Source organism: Podospora pseudoanserina, chromosome 3 (genome assembly GCF_035222485.1).
Source record: "Podospora pseudoanserina strain CBS 124.78 chromosome 3, whole genome shotgun sequence".
In the NCBI taxonomy this organism is placed as follows: domain Eukaryota; kingdom Fungi; phylum Ascomycota; class Sordariomycetes; order Sordariales; family Podosporaceae; genus Podospora; species Podospora pseudoanserina.
In genome coordinates, this window is record NC_085922.1 from 1469787 (window position 1) to 1486096 (window position 16310).

A 16310-nucleotide genomic window follows, 5' to 3' on the forward strand; every position below is an offset into this window, starting at 1 on the left:
AGGCACACAGGAAGCTTCGGATGTTGCATGGAAGAGATTGCAGGGCTGGGAAATCCGGGTACAGGTAGTGTGAGCTGCTTCCGATGCGGGACGAGCTACCTAGCTTGAGAGAACCTTGAGGGGTGAGGAGGGTACATCACTGGGGGTGTTAAGGGTGCGTGGGGTTGAGGGAAGTGTGGGCTGAGTTGAGTGTTCAAGTCAAACCTCGAAGCTAAAGGCATTGTGTTATGTTCATGTCTTTCAAAACAGAAACTTAAGTGAATAACCGCTTACACCAGGGCGGTCAGACGTCCTCCAGTCCGGGCATAGACCAGCAGTCCGGCATTATCGTCATGGTGGTGTTGTGAGTTGGGCTGCTACCGGGGACTTGTGGCTCGCATGGTTGTGTTGTCGATTGGTTGAAGCAAAGACGATGACGAAGTGTCAGTGAAGGCTGTGCAGCGAGAGAGGTTCAGGCCTAGGGGAGAAATATGAATGATGGGATTATTGGGCCGTGGCTGGACGGGAAACCTGCAGTTCTGACGATGAGCTACATTACCTAGGGCACGTGGCCGGCGGTGTCTGTGGTTATCCGTAATAAAGAGATATATGGGATGAAATCATAGTTCTGGATGACGAGGCGGATTTGGAGCGAGCAATGTACACCGCCGTGTCTTTGCTTACCTTGCTGCTGAAGATCTGAGTACCGATCCGAATCTTCCTTGCAGACGGCTACGGTTGGCGGTCCAATTCGGGGAATAGAATAGCAGGCTTTGTTAGTGAGTTTTAAAGTGATAGTGATGAGAAAAGAGGTCGAGTCTTGCTTTGACCAGCTGACCTCTGTCGACACCTTCCTACCGATGAAGATGTTTTAGATCAGGTCACGATAACCTCAAGTTTCAAGATCCACTGGGGTTACAATAAACATCACTGTGGGTCTCGGTTCAACCCCTCAGTGGATCTTGGGCGCAACGCTCCCGCGTCAACCCCCCCGGTCACCCCATTATTTACATCTCATCTGAGGATCAACTTTCAAGTTTTGAGACAAACGTCGGAAGAAGACATGGGGATCCATCATCACGGGCTTTCGCTCAACCGGCCGATGATGAAGAAGGGCTACCACAGTTCTCGACCCAGCAGCTGTAGGGCTTTAGGTAGGGAATACGTGCAGAGAGCCCGGCGGCACGGCAAAGTACAGACGGTACTTGAATATACTGGTACATGCATTGTACATATTTCGAAGCCCACAGCGCTCGTTACACGTGTTGCACCCCTCCCCCCCTTCTTCCCCCTCCCCACCAAGAAACCCAGCCTCCGTCGTCCCACCATCACCGATCGAGTCGAGTTCGAGTTGTCTCTCTTGCAGCATGCAGGAGGAGGGAGAGAGTTAGCGAACCAACCCCCATGCCCCCTCATTTTCACCGTTACTTTTAGTCCACCACGAGGTACAATCTCTCTCAGGAGATCCGTGAGGAGTACCTAGCCTCGATCCTGCCCTGCCCACCTTCCACTCATCTGAGAGAGCCCTTCCACTTGGGTTTGCTTGTGTGCTGTGCCAGCCTGATAAGCAAAAGGCCTTGCTTCCTGTCCATTATGGCAATTTAACACCTGTTGCTTGTTCTGTCAGGTTTTTTTTTCTTTCTTCTGTGCATTCCATCTTGTGTTCACCATCCAACCTTCCAAGCGCTATTACACTCTCACCAAACCATTATTTGCGCTTTCTATCAACCTCTTGCGAATCACACGACCAAGTTTCACCCCACGGCGTTATTCAGCTGGTGAACAAATCTCGAGTAAAATTACCCGCCCAACAACAGCGACTGTGGAATCTGCCGCTTGTATACAATCCTGGAAATCGCCATGATCTTCTAATACTCAATACCCCTCTTCCTCGCTCCGCATGGCTTATCCGCGCGCTGTTGCTTGATGTAGTTCAACTGACTGGCTTACTTTGTTACCCCACGATCCACAAACACTTTGTTTCGGCTTCGATACCAGTCGGTTGGAAGAGAGGATAGGGTCAGTGTTGGGAGCCGAAACTGAGAAAGAGATATACACATCTATATATATATATATATATATATATGTCGGTGGTTTGTCAGGGTGGCCTGGAAAATAACAAAAACGCCAACTACTCTACACCTTACCTACCCAACTAGCTAGCAGCAGCAAAAACTTGCGTTTTGTTCACATACCTCTCGACACCTCTTTTTTCCCCATGGACCTCCCAAATATCGAAACACGCAGTAGCGGTGCCGACAACAACAACCCAGCCTCCGGTGACGACGACCAACAACCACACAACAACAACAACAACAACAACAACAACAACAGCAACAACCAAACCAGTCGTCTTTGGCGTCGGCTCAACCTCTTTGGTCATCATCGCGACAACAACGCGGGGGGGAATGGATCGATACAGGGTGGTGGTGGGTTGGAGGATGATATCACGCAAAATGGCAGCGGAAAAAGACAAAGTAGAAAGGTAGTCCCCGGTCTGCCTCGGGCGCCAACTTTCAAGAGGCAGCAGTCCGAGAAACGGCATCGGCTCGAGCCGATCCGACCGACGGCCGCGGAGAGGAGGGCAGTGTCAATGGACAGGAGGGTTGTTGTGCAAGGCAGCAGCAACGGTGGTGGCGATCCAAGGACTAGCGCGCCGGATGTTCTCCTTCTTGCGCACGAGGGGGGGTATTCGTCGCAGTCGCAGTCGGTGCCGCCGCCCTCGTTCCCCATTGACACTGATGGGGAAGGCTATTTCGGGGGGCGATATACTGCAGCCGCGCAAGGATTCGACGACCACTCCAACGACGCCGACGACGACGGCGAGGCGATGTCTGACGACGGCGGCAGGCACTCGGTCACGACGTCGCAGTGGGAGGCCAGGATCCACGACGAGCTGGAGCAGATCTGGATATTGAACTTGTCGATGCACTTCCGGGACAAGTCCAAGAGGGAAAAGTTTTTTGTGACGTACCGGCAGCAGGAGCACCTCTGGAGGAGGGTGACGGTTAGTTTGGATTATCGGAACGCGCCCGAGGGGAGCTTGGAGATGGAGCTGGCGGGGACGAGGTTTCAGAGGGAGAAAAGCGCAAAGATCTACGAGGCTATTCGGGAGAGTTTGATGGATATTCAGTTTTATGACACGGTGACGAACCTGAAGCTGCAGACTACGGATGGGAGGTTGCATGTGCATGTTGTGGAGGATGTTAATGTGAGTTTTCTTTTTTTTTTTTTTTTTTGGGGGGTGGGGGGGGTGGTGGTGGTTGCTGACAATTTTTTTTCTACCGCGCAGGAGATCATCAGCTATCCTTCAGTTCGTCTGATCCAGCACACGCGATGTAGACGGGTCAAGGAGAGAGAGATGGAGTTTGACTCGCACATGTCGGGGTTTGTGTACAAGATGAGGGTGAATGGGCAGATACTGATCAAGAAGGAGATTCCGGGACCGGATACAGTGGATGAGTTTCTTTACGAGATCAACGCCCTCAACTCGTTGCGCTCGGCGAGGAACGTCATTCAGTTTTATGGGGTTGTTGTTGACGATCGGGAGGAGCACGTCACGGGCATTCTGATCAGCTACGCTGAGCAGGGCGCGCTGATTGACATCTTGTATGATCACGCCCATGAGCACCCGCCTCTTCCTTGGTCGATTCGCGAGAAATGGGCGAGGCAGATCGTGGCTGGGCTGTCGGAGATTCACGAGGCCGGGTTTGTCCAGGGGGATTTCACGCTTTCAAACATTGTTATTGATCACAACAGCGACGCGAAGATTATCGACATCAACAGGCGGGGTTGCCCGGTGGGTTGGGAACCGCCAGAAGCAACGCCGATGATTGAATGTAATCAGCGGATCTCGATGTACATCGGGATCAAGTCTGACCTCTACCAACTCGGCATGGTGCTCTGGTCGTTGGCGACGCAAGACGATGAGCCAGAAGCACAAGGGAGACCGCTGCAGATCGCGGACGATGTGGATGTGCCGGCGTGGTTCGCGAGGATAGTGTACATTTGTCTGAGCGACAACCCGAGGAATAGGCTGCAGGCCCTGCAGCTGCTGTCGCTGTTCCCGGAGCCGGAGGAGCCGTTGACTGCCGTTCCGCATCATCATCACATTCACGAGGACAGTTACCTGCCACAGGAGTACATGTCGGATATATTCTCGATCACGAGCCAGCCGCCGAACGTGATGAATGGGAACATGGGGAATGATTGGCAGTATATCGGGCCGAACAGCCCTACCAACCCTTATGGCGGGGGGACTTTTGCGGAAGATCCGTATTTCTACCCGCCGCCGAGGGGGAGGTCCCCGCCCTCGCCGCAGCCGAGCAACCACGAGGACGAGGGCTGTGAACCGACGGGGAGGTTTGGGGCGAGGAGGTTTAATACTTGGAGTGTGGGGGAGGGATGGAAGCCGATGGTGCCGAGTGTCAGCGATTTGCCTCCTAGGAGTGTGCTTGGGGAGGAGTCGGACGTGGGGGGTTTCAAGAGGGGAAGGCAGAGGGTTAGCCCAAGGCATGGGAAGATTGCGGTTAGTGATTATGGGGGGATTGATGGAATGGTGGCGAGTCAGACGTTGGAGATACCTAAGCAAGGGGTAGGGATAGGGGTAGGGGTAGGGGAGAAGGAGCTCAGGACGCCCGAGTCGAGGGCGGATAGTGGGAAGGATATGACCGAGTTGGGGAGTACACCCAGAGATGGAGGCGTGCTGGGGTTGGGGGGCGGGAAGGAGGGGGTAGAGGTTTTGAGGGAGACGGAAAAGTTGTTTCCGAGTACTAACAAAGACTTGGAGCAACCGCTGGCTTTGGAACAACAGGAGGAATATACCGCGGTGATGGGGACTAGTCTGGGGAGGTTGGGCAGGCCGGACGATTTAAATAACGTTGGAGGGGCCTTTTCGTTCGACCAAAGGAGTAGGGGAATGCAGAGGAAGGGAAGTACGAGCAGTGGGAGTGGCGGGATCGAGGGGGAGATTGAGGAGGAGGATGAAATGGGGGATGAGGAAGAGGACGAGTTAGATATGGAGTTGGATGGGGAATTACCTGGGGATTTAGAGAAGACGATTGGGTTGCAGACGCAGCTGCTGTCTGTTCCCTAACGAACGAGGTGGTAAGGTTTAGATGGGGATCGTGACAATGGTGAATGACTAACGAGCGATCGAGTCATTGAAAAGGACAGATATCTCTGGACAACCACAGTTGTCTTTTTCCTTTTTCATACTCTTCTTTTGTTATCAGGGCTGATGACATGGGTCAATGGGGCGCAAGCAAGTTAGCAAGCGAGCGAGTCTGTGTTTATATTTTCGTCTCGTTGACTGTTGCGTGATTGGATTGGATACTGGGAGGGAGGCTAGGCTGGGAGGATATTGGGCGGTCGTCTGCTTTTGATGAGATTATGATATTTATGCGTTTACTTTCAGGCATGTTGTTATGCGTTATCTATGATGATATATATGATCTAATGATGCTGATTCATTTGTTTGGATGATCCTGAAACTATAAGACTGATGCAGCAACTGTGACTAGAGTGTCCAAAGTGCTTGCTAAACTGAGGTGAGGCACACGAGTCTGTCAACGATGAATTGGCGGTTCTGGTGGGATACGGCCAACTGGACGAGAGCTGAATGTATCCTCCCCTGTCACGTCTTTTCGTTGATATCATGATGTGAGGTCAGGTGATTACTTAACAGTATCCTTGCTTTTGCTGGCGAGTCTGTGGTGTCATCCCAAGTGAGCCGTCGTTCAAGGCTAGTTGACACGCTTGGCGTCATTTGACGGTGATGACAGCCAGGAGAGAGTTGAGACGTCAAAATGTGGCGAGGATGCTCTGTGACCGGAGTTGCGGCTCTAGTATACACTATGTGTGGCGAGAGCAAGGAGCATGGGCGCCGAAGCTGGATCTTGCCCAGCATTGCGGATGTGGCGTTGGATCTCCGGCTTGCCCATGACGCTTGTCCGGGGGTTCTTGCCTTGCGGCTAACGCCTAGGTAGAGACGAACCGAGAATTGAGGAGTCTGGAGAGTTTGTGTAGCGCTGGCTGTAGGATAGCACCGGTGCTGGCAATGGGGCGACTGGAAATCTGAAAAGTTGCTGCTTGATAGACTCTGGTATGCCTGTATCCTTGAGGTTCGACATGTAAATGTTAGGGGGTTGTCATCACAGTGTGTGCCGCATGCGGTGACGTCGAGATGGCACTAACAGATGGCCTTTGTTGAAGATGGCGTCTTGGCAAATCCCAAGTGTTGAAGTCGAGGCAAGGCGAAACTCCACCTCAGCCTCGAATCACGACGGATCCTTCCGCCCGAACACAAACGACGGCAAGTGGTGCAAAGAGGGGCACATCTTGGTTTGTGACTTTCATTGGGAAGCTTGTCATTGGGCGACTCCCCTGCGCAGGTACCAGACAGACAACGCATGGCTGTTCGAGATGACAGGCATCACAGAAACGGCCACCCTGCGTCGTGCTTCCTGTGAGAGATTCCTTAGAACAAGATGGGATGAACTGGTGACGGGACTGACAAGCAACACTGACAACTGTTGGTGCTTGTGCTGATTTCGTTGTGCTGTGTGATTGCTCGAGATTTTGACATGTGATTGAAGATAGATAGAGCTCTCCCTCCACCCTCGGAATATGGGGAAACCTTGCGTCAGAGCTTTTTGGCTTTCTTTCTGGCGGGAGCCCGGCATGGAACTGTTGCGGTGTTTGCCACGGCCGGGTTTGGTGACAGTGACGGAGCAAAGCCGTCGCCGTGAAGTTTTCGATGGCAGGACGCCGTTTCTGGAAAGGCGGAGCTCGGACGACGTCGCGGACATGCAGACTTCATGGGCAGCCAATCAGAGCTGGCCTTGACTTACAAGTCCCCCACCCAAACATGGACGCCTCCCCCAACAGTTTCCTCAACAAAATTTGGGAACGGCAAAAAATCACTTTGCTCAAGGCTGGGGATATGCTTCACCACCAAAAAATGGTGCCATGGTGCTTCCATGGTGCCATCCACATGCTATCCTCGGCAGAGTTGATGCAGCTGTGACCTGCTCGAGAAGGTCGAAACCTCGGCCAGTGTTGATCGTGTCAGGAGCTCGTTCGAGAGATATCGGCTATCATCCCAGAGATATTCCCAACCATTTCAACCTTGTTGTTATGAGTGAGAGCAGATTTGGCCACTCATCCATAACCCCACTGATTGACAGCACCAGCTTCAGCATCGAGAATCTGCAGAGGCGAAAGCAGGTGCAAAAGGCTGGACTCACTCCTGCTTGTTGCTGGTGGTCCAATCGCTGTTGAGCAAATCCGTTGACGTTGAATGCAGAACACAGAACTGGACGGAAAGTGACCTGGGTGGCCTGCCAATTTGCGTGCAGAATTAAGTACCCCCCAGGAACCCAGCACCGGCATGTCACCACAATCCTGACGGGCCTCCCTCAACCCACCCGCCGCCGCCCCCCGCCTAAACCCACAGCTTAGACCCTTGCTTTCTCAAAGCATCCTTTCATATAAAACATTCAAGCCAGCTCTTTCTGCTTTGACTTTTGCTCTCCTCTTGCCTGAGACCCCTCCATAACCGCCCTTCCGCGAACCTCTATTTTCCCCTCAACACAACATCGACGACGAGAGAGGACCAAGGCCGACGTCCTCATCGACCCGCGATATTGTCAACCTCCGCGACCTCCGCCCTCAACATGGCGTCGTCGTCATCTGAGGTTCCCGCTTCGGCGGTCCTCCAGGCCGAGTCCTTCCCCGACGGAACCAAGGACTATGTCGCCATCCGCAAGAAGAACTGGGACATTAAGAAGCCCCGTGAGTTGCCCTTCTTGAGATAGCCGGCTGATCCGGCCTTGCTAACAAACACTCCCACCAGATATCACCGACCAGCCCATCACCGCCAAGAACTGGTACAAGCACGTCAACTGGCTCAACACCACATTCATCATCTTCATTCCCCTCACGGGCCTCATCTCCTCGTACTGGGTACCACTTCAGATGAAGACGGCCGTCTTCACTGTGCTCTACTACTTCTTCGCTGGCCTCGGTATCACCGCCGGCTACCATCGCCTGTGGGCTCACACCTCCTACAAGGCCACCCTTCCCCTCAAGATCTTCCTTGCCGCTGGTGGCGCCGCCGCTGTCGAGGGCAGCGCTCGGTGGTGGTCCAGTCTCCATCGTTCTCACCACCGTTACACCGATACCGAGAAGGATCCCTACTCCGTCCGGAAGGGTCTGCTCTACAGCCACATCGGCTGGATGGTCATGAAGCAGAACCCCCGCCGTATCGGCCGTACCGACATCACCGATCTCAACGATGACGCCGTTGTCGTTTGGCAGCACCGCAACTACATCAAGTCGGTCATCACCATGGCTCTGATTGTTCCCACCCTCGTTTGCGGTCTCGGCTGGAACGACTGGACCGGTGGCTTCGTCTATGCCGGTATCCTCCGCATCTTTTTCATTCAGCAGGCCACCTTCTGCGTCAACTCCCTCGCCCACTGGCTCGGCGACCAGCCCTTTGATGACCGCAACTCACCGAGAGATCACGTCATCACTGCCCTCGTCACCCTTGGTGAGGGTTACCACAACTTCCACCACGAGTTCCCAAGTGATTTCCGCAACGCTATTGAGTGGTGGCAGTACGACCCCACCAAGTGGTTCATTTCGATCATGAAGTTCCTCGGCCTCGCATACAACCTCAAGACATTCCCCCAGAACGAGATTGAGAAGGGCAGACTCCAGCAGCTTCAGAAGAAGCTCGACCAGAAGCGTTCCACTCTTGACTGGGGTATTCCTCTCGAGAACCTGCCCGTTGTCAGCTGGGACGACTTTGTCGCCGAGTCCAAGAACGGCAAGGCCTGGATTGCCGTCGCTGGCATCATTCACGACGTTGGCAAGTTCATTGCTGACCACCCCGGTGGCAAGACCCTCATCAACTCTGCCATTGGTAAGGACGCCACTGCTGTCTTCAACGGTGGTGTCTACAACCACTCCAACGGCGCCCACAACCTTCTCTCCACCATGAGAGTTGGCGTTCTTCGTGGCGGCTGCGAGGTTGAGATCTGGAAGCGCGCCCAGTCCGAGAACAAGGACGTTCAGACCGTCACCGACTCCTCTGGTCAAAGAATTGTCCGCGCTGGCAACCAGGCCACCAAGATCCCTCAGCCCGTTTCTACTGCCGATGCTGCGTAAGTGTTTTACTTGACACAAGGCATGAATTGTACAATATTCAACCCCCGCCACGATCAGACGGCGTTTCAGAAGGGGTAGTCTGCGACCTGGGAGTTTTTGGTATCACGCCACCCCAGAGTAGTCGGCAACTGACATGACTTTCTACCACTTGGGTGTCAGTTGGCTAGTCGGACATTATGACGTGGAAGAAGGAGGAACACACTTTGGCTGTCGACGCTGGTTTTCATGGCTTGATAACGAGGTTGTTTCTGTGGTGGTCCCATACATTTTTCCTTGGTTTTGTTACAAAAAGGGGCGTTTTTCGAGAGAATAAATCGGGCACAGCATTGGAACTGGTGTTTATTTTTTGTTTTAGCTGTTTTTTTCTGGGAATCAAAAGATCCATTATTATCAACCTATCACTCTGGTTTTTGCTGTTGAAAGAGATGTGAAAGAACAGCATGCGTGGTTTTGCGTTGACATTGTGTGACTGCGTGTTGGTTGGAGAGTAATGACTGGTGTAGATGTGAATGTAAACAAAGATTGAGCAGAGGGGAGGTTAGGATAGGGGGGAATGAATTGTGGTGACCTGTGAAAAAGTGAGGTTACATTGGGCTGGAGGCGTGGGGTCCAAAATTGTACTGGCTCCATCACCGAGGCTACAACTTTGGATTCTCCCTGCCTTCTGAATGGGATTTGACTAAGAAATATCAGATATGAGGGGGTCGGCTGCGAAAGTGAGGCATGTTAAAGGGATGTTGGTGGCGTATGGAAAAGAGGCAAGGAAAAAAAAGGGGGTAAAAAGGGCAAAAAGGTGATGGATCAGAGTAATCTCTCCCGCCGGGAATTGAACCCGGGTCTCGAGCGTTGTGGAATGACAAGCTCACATACTGACCACTATACTACGGAAGATTTACAAGTGTTGGCACTTGTCGTAGATTGGATGGGAAGATTTTCGGGAGGAAGATATATTAATGACATTGGGGAGGATGCTGCACACCCTCGTCGGCATGGTCAATCCCACTTTCACCAGCACTGGGGGATAGAACAACTGAAGCTGAACCTGGTATTTGTGGGTTTTTCCGAGCATGTAAGGTATACTCGCCCGGGGGTGTGATGCTAGGCTATCGCAGTGTGAAGGAACAGTGTGTACGTGTTGCCGTCTCGAGGGAGAGTTTCAACTCCATCGCCTGCCAGACACTTTACAGCAATATAGAAATGTAGGTTGCAATGCGGGTGTTTACGATACATATCTTGGCGTTGAGCGCATTGGTCCAAGGCTATCGTCAGGGTCGATGGTGGCTAGCTCTCGAGCTGGAGTGAGCATATATCGTCTCATAGTTCTGATAACACAAAGTCATCCACCACTTATAAACAATTGCCGAGCGCAGAAATCCCTCGAATCGGTAGCTACTCCGCGACTTTGCATGTTTGATAGCTGTCTGTTTTGGGGACACGATGTAGTTCCCTGGTTGAATTACACATCTGCTTTCGCCTGTGTGTTAGTTGACAGAAGACTTGACATTGCAACCATGTCTACACTTCAATGTGTTAAGAAAGAGAGAATCTACTGCATCTAAACTTATGGCGGATCATTTAACCCTCATGGTACCGCAGTCAAGCATCGTGGACCAAGTCGCAAACAATGTGGGCGCCCGCCTTGATCACCCCACCGTTCTCTCTGCTTCTCTCTCCTTGACCCATGTAAGAGATTCATCATAAAGCAGGTACACAAAGCTATCAAACCGACCCAAAACAAACTCTTACCGTTACTTACCTTACTAGCTGGACAGCCTCTTCCCTGACTCTCTGACGACCCAACCCCCCTCGCTCCTTCCTAGCAGTCAACCGTTCCTTCCTAGCAATCAACCGCTCCTTCCTACCACCTCTCGTCCCTCCCTGCTTCCTTCCTCTCTCACCCAAATATATATCACCTTCCCTCATACCCTTCCAACAAATAAACTCCCACATAGTGTAGTGGTTAGCATGTCAGGTTTTCACCTCCTCTCTCCTTGCTCTTCTTAGCAGAGAGTCGCGCAGTTAATACCCTGGAGACCCGGGTTCAAACCCCGGTGTGGGAATCTTCTTTTGCTTTTATTTTTTCCTGCTGTGTCATTTTTTTGCCGGGCATGTAGGCACTTGCTTATCTTTCTTTTCACATGGGTATCGACAGTGCCAACGCATCTCCATTGCGGCCCCTTTTTGTGGCCATCTTGAGACGAGCTTGAAGAGGGCACCACAACCAGAGAAACAAATCATCAGCAACATCAACCTCCTCTCATTCATTCATCTGTGGAATCGACCAAAGTAGTTTGTCCTTTTAAACCTCCCATCCACCCCTCCCTCATCACACTCTGGCAATTTCGAAAAAGAGACATACTTCAATGCCAGCAAGACAATTATAAGACCTCCTTCCTCCCCCCCCCCAGCCCTCACAATCATACACCCCCACACGTCCCCTTTCCATCTCAACACGGTCACACATACACACACATACACACCTCACCCCCACCCCCACAAGGTTTTCAACTCTTTGTGTATTGCTTGCTTGTACGTTTCAGAAAAAAAGACCCAGAACTAATCACATATCAATCAATCCTCCTCATCAATCCCCCCCTCCCCATTGGCAGAAAATATCCTACCCATCTACCTCACCCCATCTTCTTCCCCCAGCTTACTGATCACCGCCCTCAATCTGAATGCCCTCCCTCAAACCCTCGACAACCAACTCCTCGCCCGCCAAACGGCGGTAAATATCCCTGACGTCATCCGTGGTCGTCTCAAAGTGGCTAGAAGCGTCATAGCTCTTGGAGATGAAGATGTTGTCCTTGGTGCCGTCCTCGAGCGGCTCATAGAGGGGAATGGGTGGGCCCTGTTACATCAGTCAGTGTTTTCGTCCTAACAAAACAGCGGCAAGAGACAAAACAAACCATAAACTGCTCCTCAATCTTGCCCAACCTCTCAATCCCCGGCGCCAGCTCCAAATGGTGATTGGCCGACGTCTCGGCAATGGTCGACACAATCGCGATCCAGTACCCCTTGGGGCAGACATTGTGCGCCGACGACACAACCGCAATGTAAATATCATTCTTGCGGCCGACCTGGCTCTGGGGAATAATCAGCTGAGCCGAGTCCGCGTCGCTCGTGTTCGCCAACGGGTGCTTCAGGATGCAGATGGCCCTCAGTACGTGTCCCACAACCTTGACCTTGTTGGGGAAGTAGCTCGGGTCGCCAATGATGATCTTGGCCTTGGTCTCAAACTTCATCTCGGGCTCGATGTTGGTCATGGTGGCCTTGATGCCGACCGCCTTGTCGCCCTCGTAGACCACCTCGTCGACGTTGGTGTTGAGCATGTAGGTGCCGCCGTAGATGGCCGACAGGCGGGCGAAACCCTGGGGGAGCTCGCCGAGGCCGTAGAGGGGGTAGATGTAGGGAGACTTTCCGTAGCGGGCGACCGAGTTGCCATACAGACGAATGCGCTCGATGGCCTCGGGGGCGACGCCGGGCTTGTCGAGGTACGAGTCGGTCTGGTAGAGAGCCATGGCGTGGCCGATGAAGTCTTTGGTCGTGGCCTCGAGGCCGAACTTGTCAAACACCTCCTTCATGGTGCAGGTGGTCATGTTGAGGCCTGGGGGGAGTTATCACTGCTTGTCAGCCAAAATGTCTTGCACCACCCGATCTTTGTTCCCCCTTGTGACCATAACTAACCCTTGTGTGTCGCAGAGTCCTTGAGGTCGAACTGGCCAACCCACTCAATGAAGCTCTTCATGCGGCGCTTCTCGAAGATGCCCATCAGGGGCGACTTGAGAGCCTCGCCGGCATCCGAGGGGACCTTGGCAACAGTCGCCTTGCTTCCCGCACCCTGCTGGACGTAGCTGCCGGCAACCTGCTTGAACTCGAGGTATCTGGTGACGTCGGTCGAGACAAGGATGTTTGTAAGCTCGCCCGAGGACATGAGGAACTTGGGGACGAGGTCGATGTTCCAGTCGTTCAGGCGGCCGTACTCCTTCCAGGGCTCGGTGCCCTTGGTGTAGTTGCCATACTTCTTGTAGAGCTATTGTTGTCGAGGAACATGTTAGCGACCTCAACAGCCTACAATAACAGCAGCAGACGGATTAGGCGATAGAAAAGAAAAGAATGCATACCGTCTCAAGATTAACCGAAGCAGCCTCACTATTCAAAAAAGGGGGGGCGCGTTCGTAAGCTCAACGGTTCTTTTTCTCGAATACAGAAACACACCCAAGGGGCAACAACAACAAACTCACCCGCCGTAGTGGTCGTTGCGGTCAATGTGCAACACCTTCTTCCCCTTGACACTGAGCACACCAGACAGGATGCATTCGGTCAAGCCGGTGCCCAGCACAATGACATCGTACTCTGGGGCGATCTCTTCAGCCATGCTTGCGTTTTTTCTGTCTGCTTCTCTAAAAATCGGTTTTCGTTTCTTGTTGGATGGAGAGATAGATGGATAAGTTAGAGTTTAATGGAGAATGGGCGGTCTTTCAGGTAGGTAGCTTGGGCGTGTGTGTTTGGTCTGGCAGGTGGGCAAGCTAAAGCAGCTCGAAGGGGGTTTGAGCGGGCAGGTGGGTCGAACTTATATTCCCTATTAAAGATAGATGACGGACGGACCGTGACAGCTCCCAAAGAACAAAAGGGTTTCCCACAAGATTGCAAATCAAGAAGAACAGGAAACAAAACAAGGGCCGGGATTACGGTGGAAATTTGATGGGCTGGCAAGAGCTTATTAGCAGCTGGCCAGATGGTTTCTCGATGTTGGGCTTAATATTAGATTGTCATTCATCAGGGGGAGGGGGAGGGAGAGGTTGCTTGCTGTCGCTCGCCTCTTGGTGGGGAGGAGGGGCGGCGAGTGGCAGCCCCGCATTCTGGGGTCTCCTTTGAGCTAATCAAGCACCATGGCGTCTTTTGATTCGACGCTGAAAGGACAGGCGGTCTAGGTCCCTCGTCTCGGCTCATGGGTCATTTAGCACACCTGGAAGCCATCAAGTTTGCCGACCCAGACGACTTCACATCACAATAATGTCTTTTTGTCTAGAGGTTCAAATACACTATCTGTACAAGAAGAAACCCGATGATGCCGTCCATCCATCTGTATACATCGGTTCAACGGTCTTTTAACTCGTGGTTGCGGTGGTGTCATTTGTGTTGCTGTTGATACACAGGGTACAACCTCCCCTTTATAACCTCGCCGCCTCGCCCTGAACATTCGTCTCTGGTGGTGGTACCTCAGCCTTCTCCTCAGCCTTAACCTCAGCAACCTCCTCCTCAACAAGGTAATCCACAACCTTAGCCTCAGCAGCCTCTTCCTCAAGGAACTCCCTCGGCGTGAAAGCCCTCCCCTTCCCACTCAAATCAATCTCAGGATCACTCTCCGCCAACTTAACCGCATCCTCCCAAGCATAAAACCTCTCCGTCAACACATGCTTAATACCGCGCATCGTAACCCGAACCTATTCTCTCATTAGCACACACATTCTCCCCCTCCCTTTCCCACCAACAAGGTAAACTCACCTCCCTATCCCTCCCCTGCGCCTCGCTCTTCCCAAACCCCATCTTCCCCCTCTCCCTCTCCCACGCCCCCGTCGCAATCCTGTTCCGCTCCTTCACGCAAACCCACCACAACCTATGCAGATCCTCCCAACTCTTCCCCCTCAGCTCCTCCACCATCCACCCCCGCCCATGCTTCATGTCATCCTCTGGCGAAGCCGCCACCGTCTCCCGGTTTGGGAAAAAGTCCCACAGCCCGTGATCAGGGTCGACCTCGACAGGAGGCAGCTCCTCGCGGGATCGAGGCTTGGGGAGCGGGTCGTCGGACATGGAGAGCCTCCAGCGGAGACCGGTCCGGCGGAGGGCCGACTGCCCGCGCGATTTGGACATGTCCTTGTTGGAGCGCGCGCCGGGGTAGGTGTGTCTTTTCAGGAGGGGGGCGGTCGTGGACATGGGGCGGGTTAGGGATAACAGTGGGTGAGATATCCTGACGGAGGAGGGGGAGGGTGTGAGTCTGAAGGCTGCGCCCAGGGAGGGGCGGACAGCTGAGGCGGCGGCGGTGGCCATGGTGGTGGTGATATATCGTTCGGTTCGAGAGGTTGTTCGCCGGTGGTAGTAAGTAGTAGGTAGTTCGTGTTCGTGTGGTTTCGGGTTCCTCCCTCCTCTAGCTGGAATGAAATGACTGCAATCCCAAATTTCGTCCCCTGGCCGACGTCGACGCTGTATACTGGCTTGGGTCGAGCGGTCGGTGGTCGTGGCGGTGGTCACAAAAGGTCCCCACGAGCAAAGCAAAAGCCGCTGCTGAACTTGGAGCTGGCTTGCTTGAGAAACTACCACTTTCAAAATTTGGGTGGTCCGAGCGCCTTCCCATCCAGCGGTGGAAATGTCAAACGGGAACTTCCGCTCTCTCGTTGAAATCCATCCCACCAATAGGTGCATACGGAGTGCTTTGAAACTGGATATTTGCATATTATTTCCACCGCCATCGCCCTGAAGCCATCACCACTTCAGCACGACGCCGACTGCACGATACACCGTCTGTTCAATCCTTGAAAGACAAAGCAAAAAGATGACCCTCCTCCAGTACGTCCCATCCCCTTCCCCTCCCTCAAACACCCCATCCACTAACGTCTCCAAAAGAACCTACCAAGGCCTCTCCCCCAGAGCCAGACTAGGCGTCGGCTTCGGCCTCCTCGCCTGGGGCCTCATCGGTCTCAAGCTCTCAGACAAGGCAGAGGAAAAGCTGGGCTACACCCCCACCGAGCAGGACAAGGCCGAGCTCGACAAGATGATTCCAAAGATTCACTCTGTACCGAGGGAAAAGCCTTCCTCATCAACATCACCAACGCAATGATATCCGGCAGGGGCTGAAAATACAACAAATAAATAATTTATACACAAATACCCAGCCAGCGCTTGCTCATTTGAAATCTTCGCAGGGAATCCAAGTCGTGATGTTGAACAGGCCTGCTTCCAGTTGTTTGTTTTCTCAGAGACACCATGACCACTCTACCACACATCGTTCTTGCACAAGAAACTCCCTTATAACAACTCACACCCTTCCGCTCTGTTGACCTCCGCTTCTAAAGTAAAAACGTATGTAAATATGTTCTGACATGATGTACAATGGTTGTCCAGCCAGTTTTCCTTTTCGACTCCCACTCTTCGCCCAT

At 52.9% G+C, this 16310-nt stretch overlaps 6 protein-coding genes and 2 non-coding genes across 8 annotated transcripts; 5 read left to right on the plus strand and 3 right to left on the minus strand.

Moving 5' to 3' along the window:
* Positions 1 to 2197: 2197 nt before the first annotated feature.
* QC764_304180 (uncharacterized protein) lies at positions 2198 to 5074 on the plus strand (the record flags this gene model as incomplete). Its single annotated transcript, XM_062945536.1, has 2 exons — positions 2198 to 3190; positions 3272 to 5074. The coding sequence occupies 2 exons, from the start codon at positions 2198 to 2200 to the stop codon at positions 5072 to 5074; spliced, it is 2796 nt and encodes a 931-aa protein (XP_062801527.1).
* A 1792-nt stretch (positions 5075 to 6866) lies between these two features.
* On the plus strand, positions 6867 to 9930 carry OLE1_1 (stearoyl-CoA 9-desaturase). Its single transcript, XM_062945537.1, has 2 exons — positions 6867 to 7773; positions 7835 to 9930. Exons 1-2 carry the CDS (start codon positions 7656 to 7658, stop codon positions 9151 to 9153), a joined length of 1437 nt encoding a protein of 478 aa, XP_062801528.1. The 5' UTR covers positions 6867 to 7655; the 3' UTR covers positions 9154 to 9930.
* Positions 9931 to 9964: 34 nt separating this feature from the next.
* Positions 9965 to 10044, plus strand: QC764_0051290. The gene has a single exon. It is a non-coding gene; the product is annotated as a tRNA-Asp (tRNA).
* Positions 10045 to 11095: 1051 nt separating this feature from the next.
* On the plus strand, positions 11096 to 11213 carry QC764_0051300. The gene has a single exon. It is a non-coding gene; the product is annotated as a tRNA-Glu (tRNA).
* Positions 11214 to 11643: 430 nt separating this feature from the next.
* On the minus strand, positions 11644 to 13087 carry GDI1 (Rab GDP dissociation inhibitor alpha; the record flags this gene model as incomplete). Its single annotated transcript, XM_062945538.1, has 3 exons — positions 11644 to 12004; positions 12063 to 12760; positions 12841 to 13087. 3 exons carry the CDS (start codon positions 13085 to 13087, stop codon positions 11807 to 11809), a joined length of 1143 nt encoding a protein of 380 aa, XP_062801529.1. The 3' UTR covers positions 11644 to 11806.
* Positions 13088 to 13932: 845 nt separating this feature from the next.
* QC764_304210 (uncharacterized protein) lies at positions 13933 to 14106 on the minus strand (the record flags this gene model as incomplete). Its single annotated transcript, XM_062945539.1, has 1 exon — positions 13933 to 14106. One exon carries the CDS (start codon positions 14104 to 14106, stop codon positions 13933 to 13935), a length of 174 nt encoding a protein of 57 aa, XP_062801530.1.
* A 221-nt stretch (positions 14107 to 14327) lies between these two features.
* MRPL4 (54S ribosomal protein L4 mitochondrial) lies at positions 14328 to 15585 on the minus strand (the record flags this gene model as incomplete). Its single annotated transcript, XM_062945540.1, has 2 exons — positions 14662 to 15585; positions 14328 to 14600 (listed from the first exon to the last, which is right to left on the minus strand). The coding sequence occupies exons 1-2, from the start codon at positions 15574 to 15576 to the stop codon at positions 14328 to 14330; spliced, it is 1188 nt and encodes a 395-aa protein (XP_062801531.1). The 5' UTR covers positions 15577 to 15585.
* On the plus strand, positions 15561 to 16078 carry QC764_304230 (uncharacterized protein). The gene is made up of 2 exons (XM_062945541.1): positions 15561 to 15720; positions 15778 to 16078. Exons 1-2 carry the CDS (start codon positions 15707 to 15709, stop codon positions 15989 to 15991), a joined length of 228 nt encoding a protein of 75 aa, XP_062801532.1. The 5' UTR covers positions 15561 to 15706; the 3' UTR covers positions 15992 to 16078.
* The last annotated feature ends 232 nt before the right edge of the window (positions 16079 to 16310 follow it).

What these genes read in the sequence shown, in the direction of transcription:
- OLE1_1 (XM_062945537.1), top strand. Translation starts at nt 7,656, where the DNA reads ATGGCGTCGTCGTCATCTGAGGTTCCCGCTTCGGCGGTCCTCCAGGCC. An exon ending in CTGGGACATTAAGAAGCCCC is followed by an intron (nt 7,774 to 7,834) that starts GTGAGTTGCCCT and finishes CACTCCCACCAG; the next exon opens with ATATCACCGACCAGCCCATC.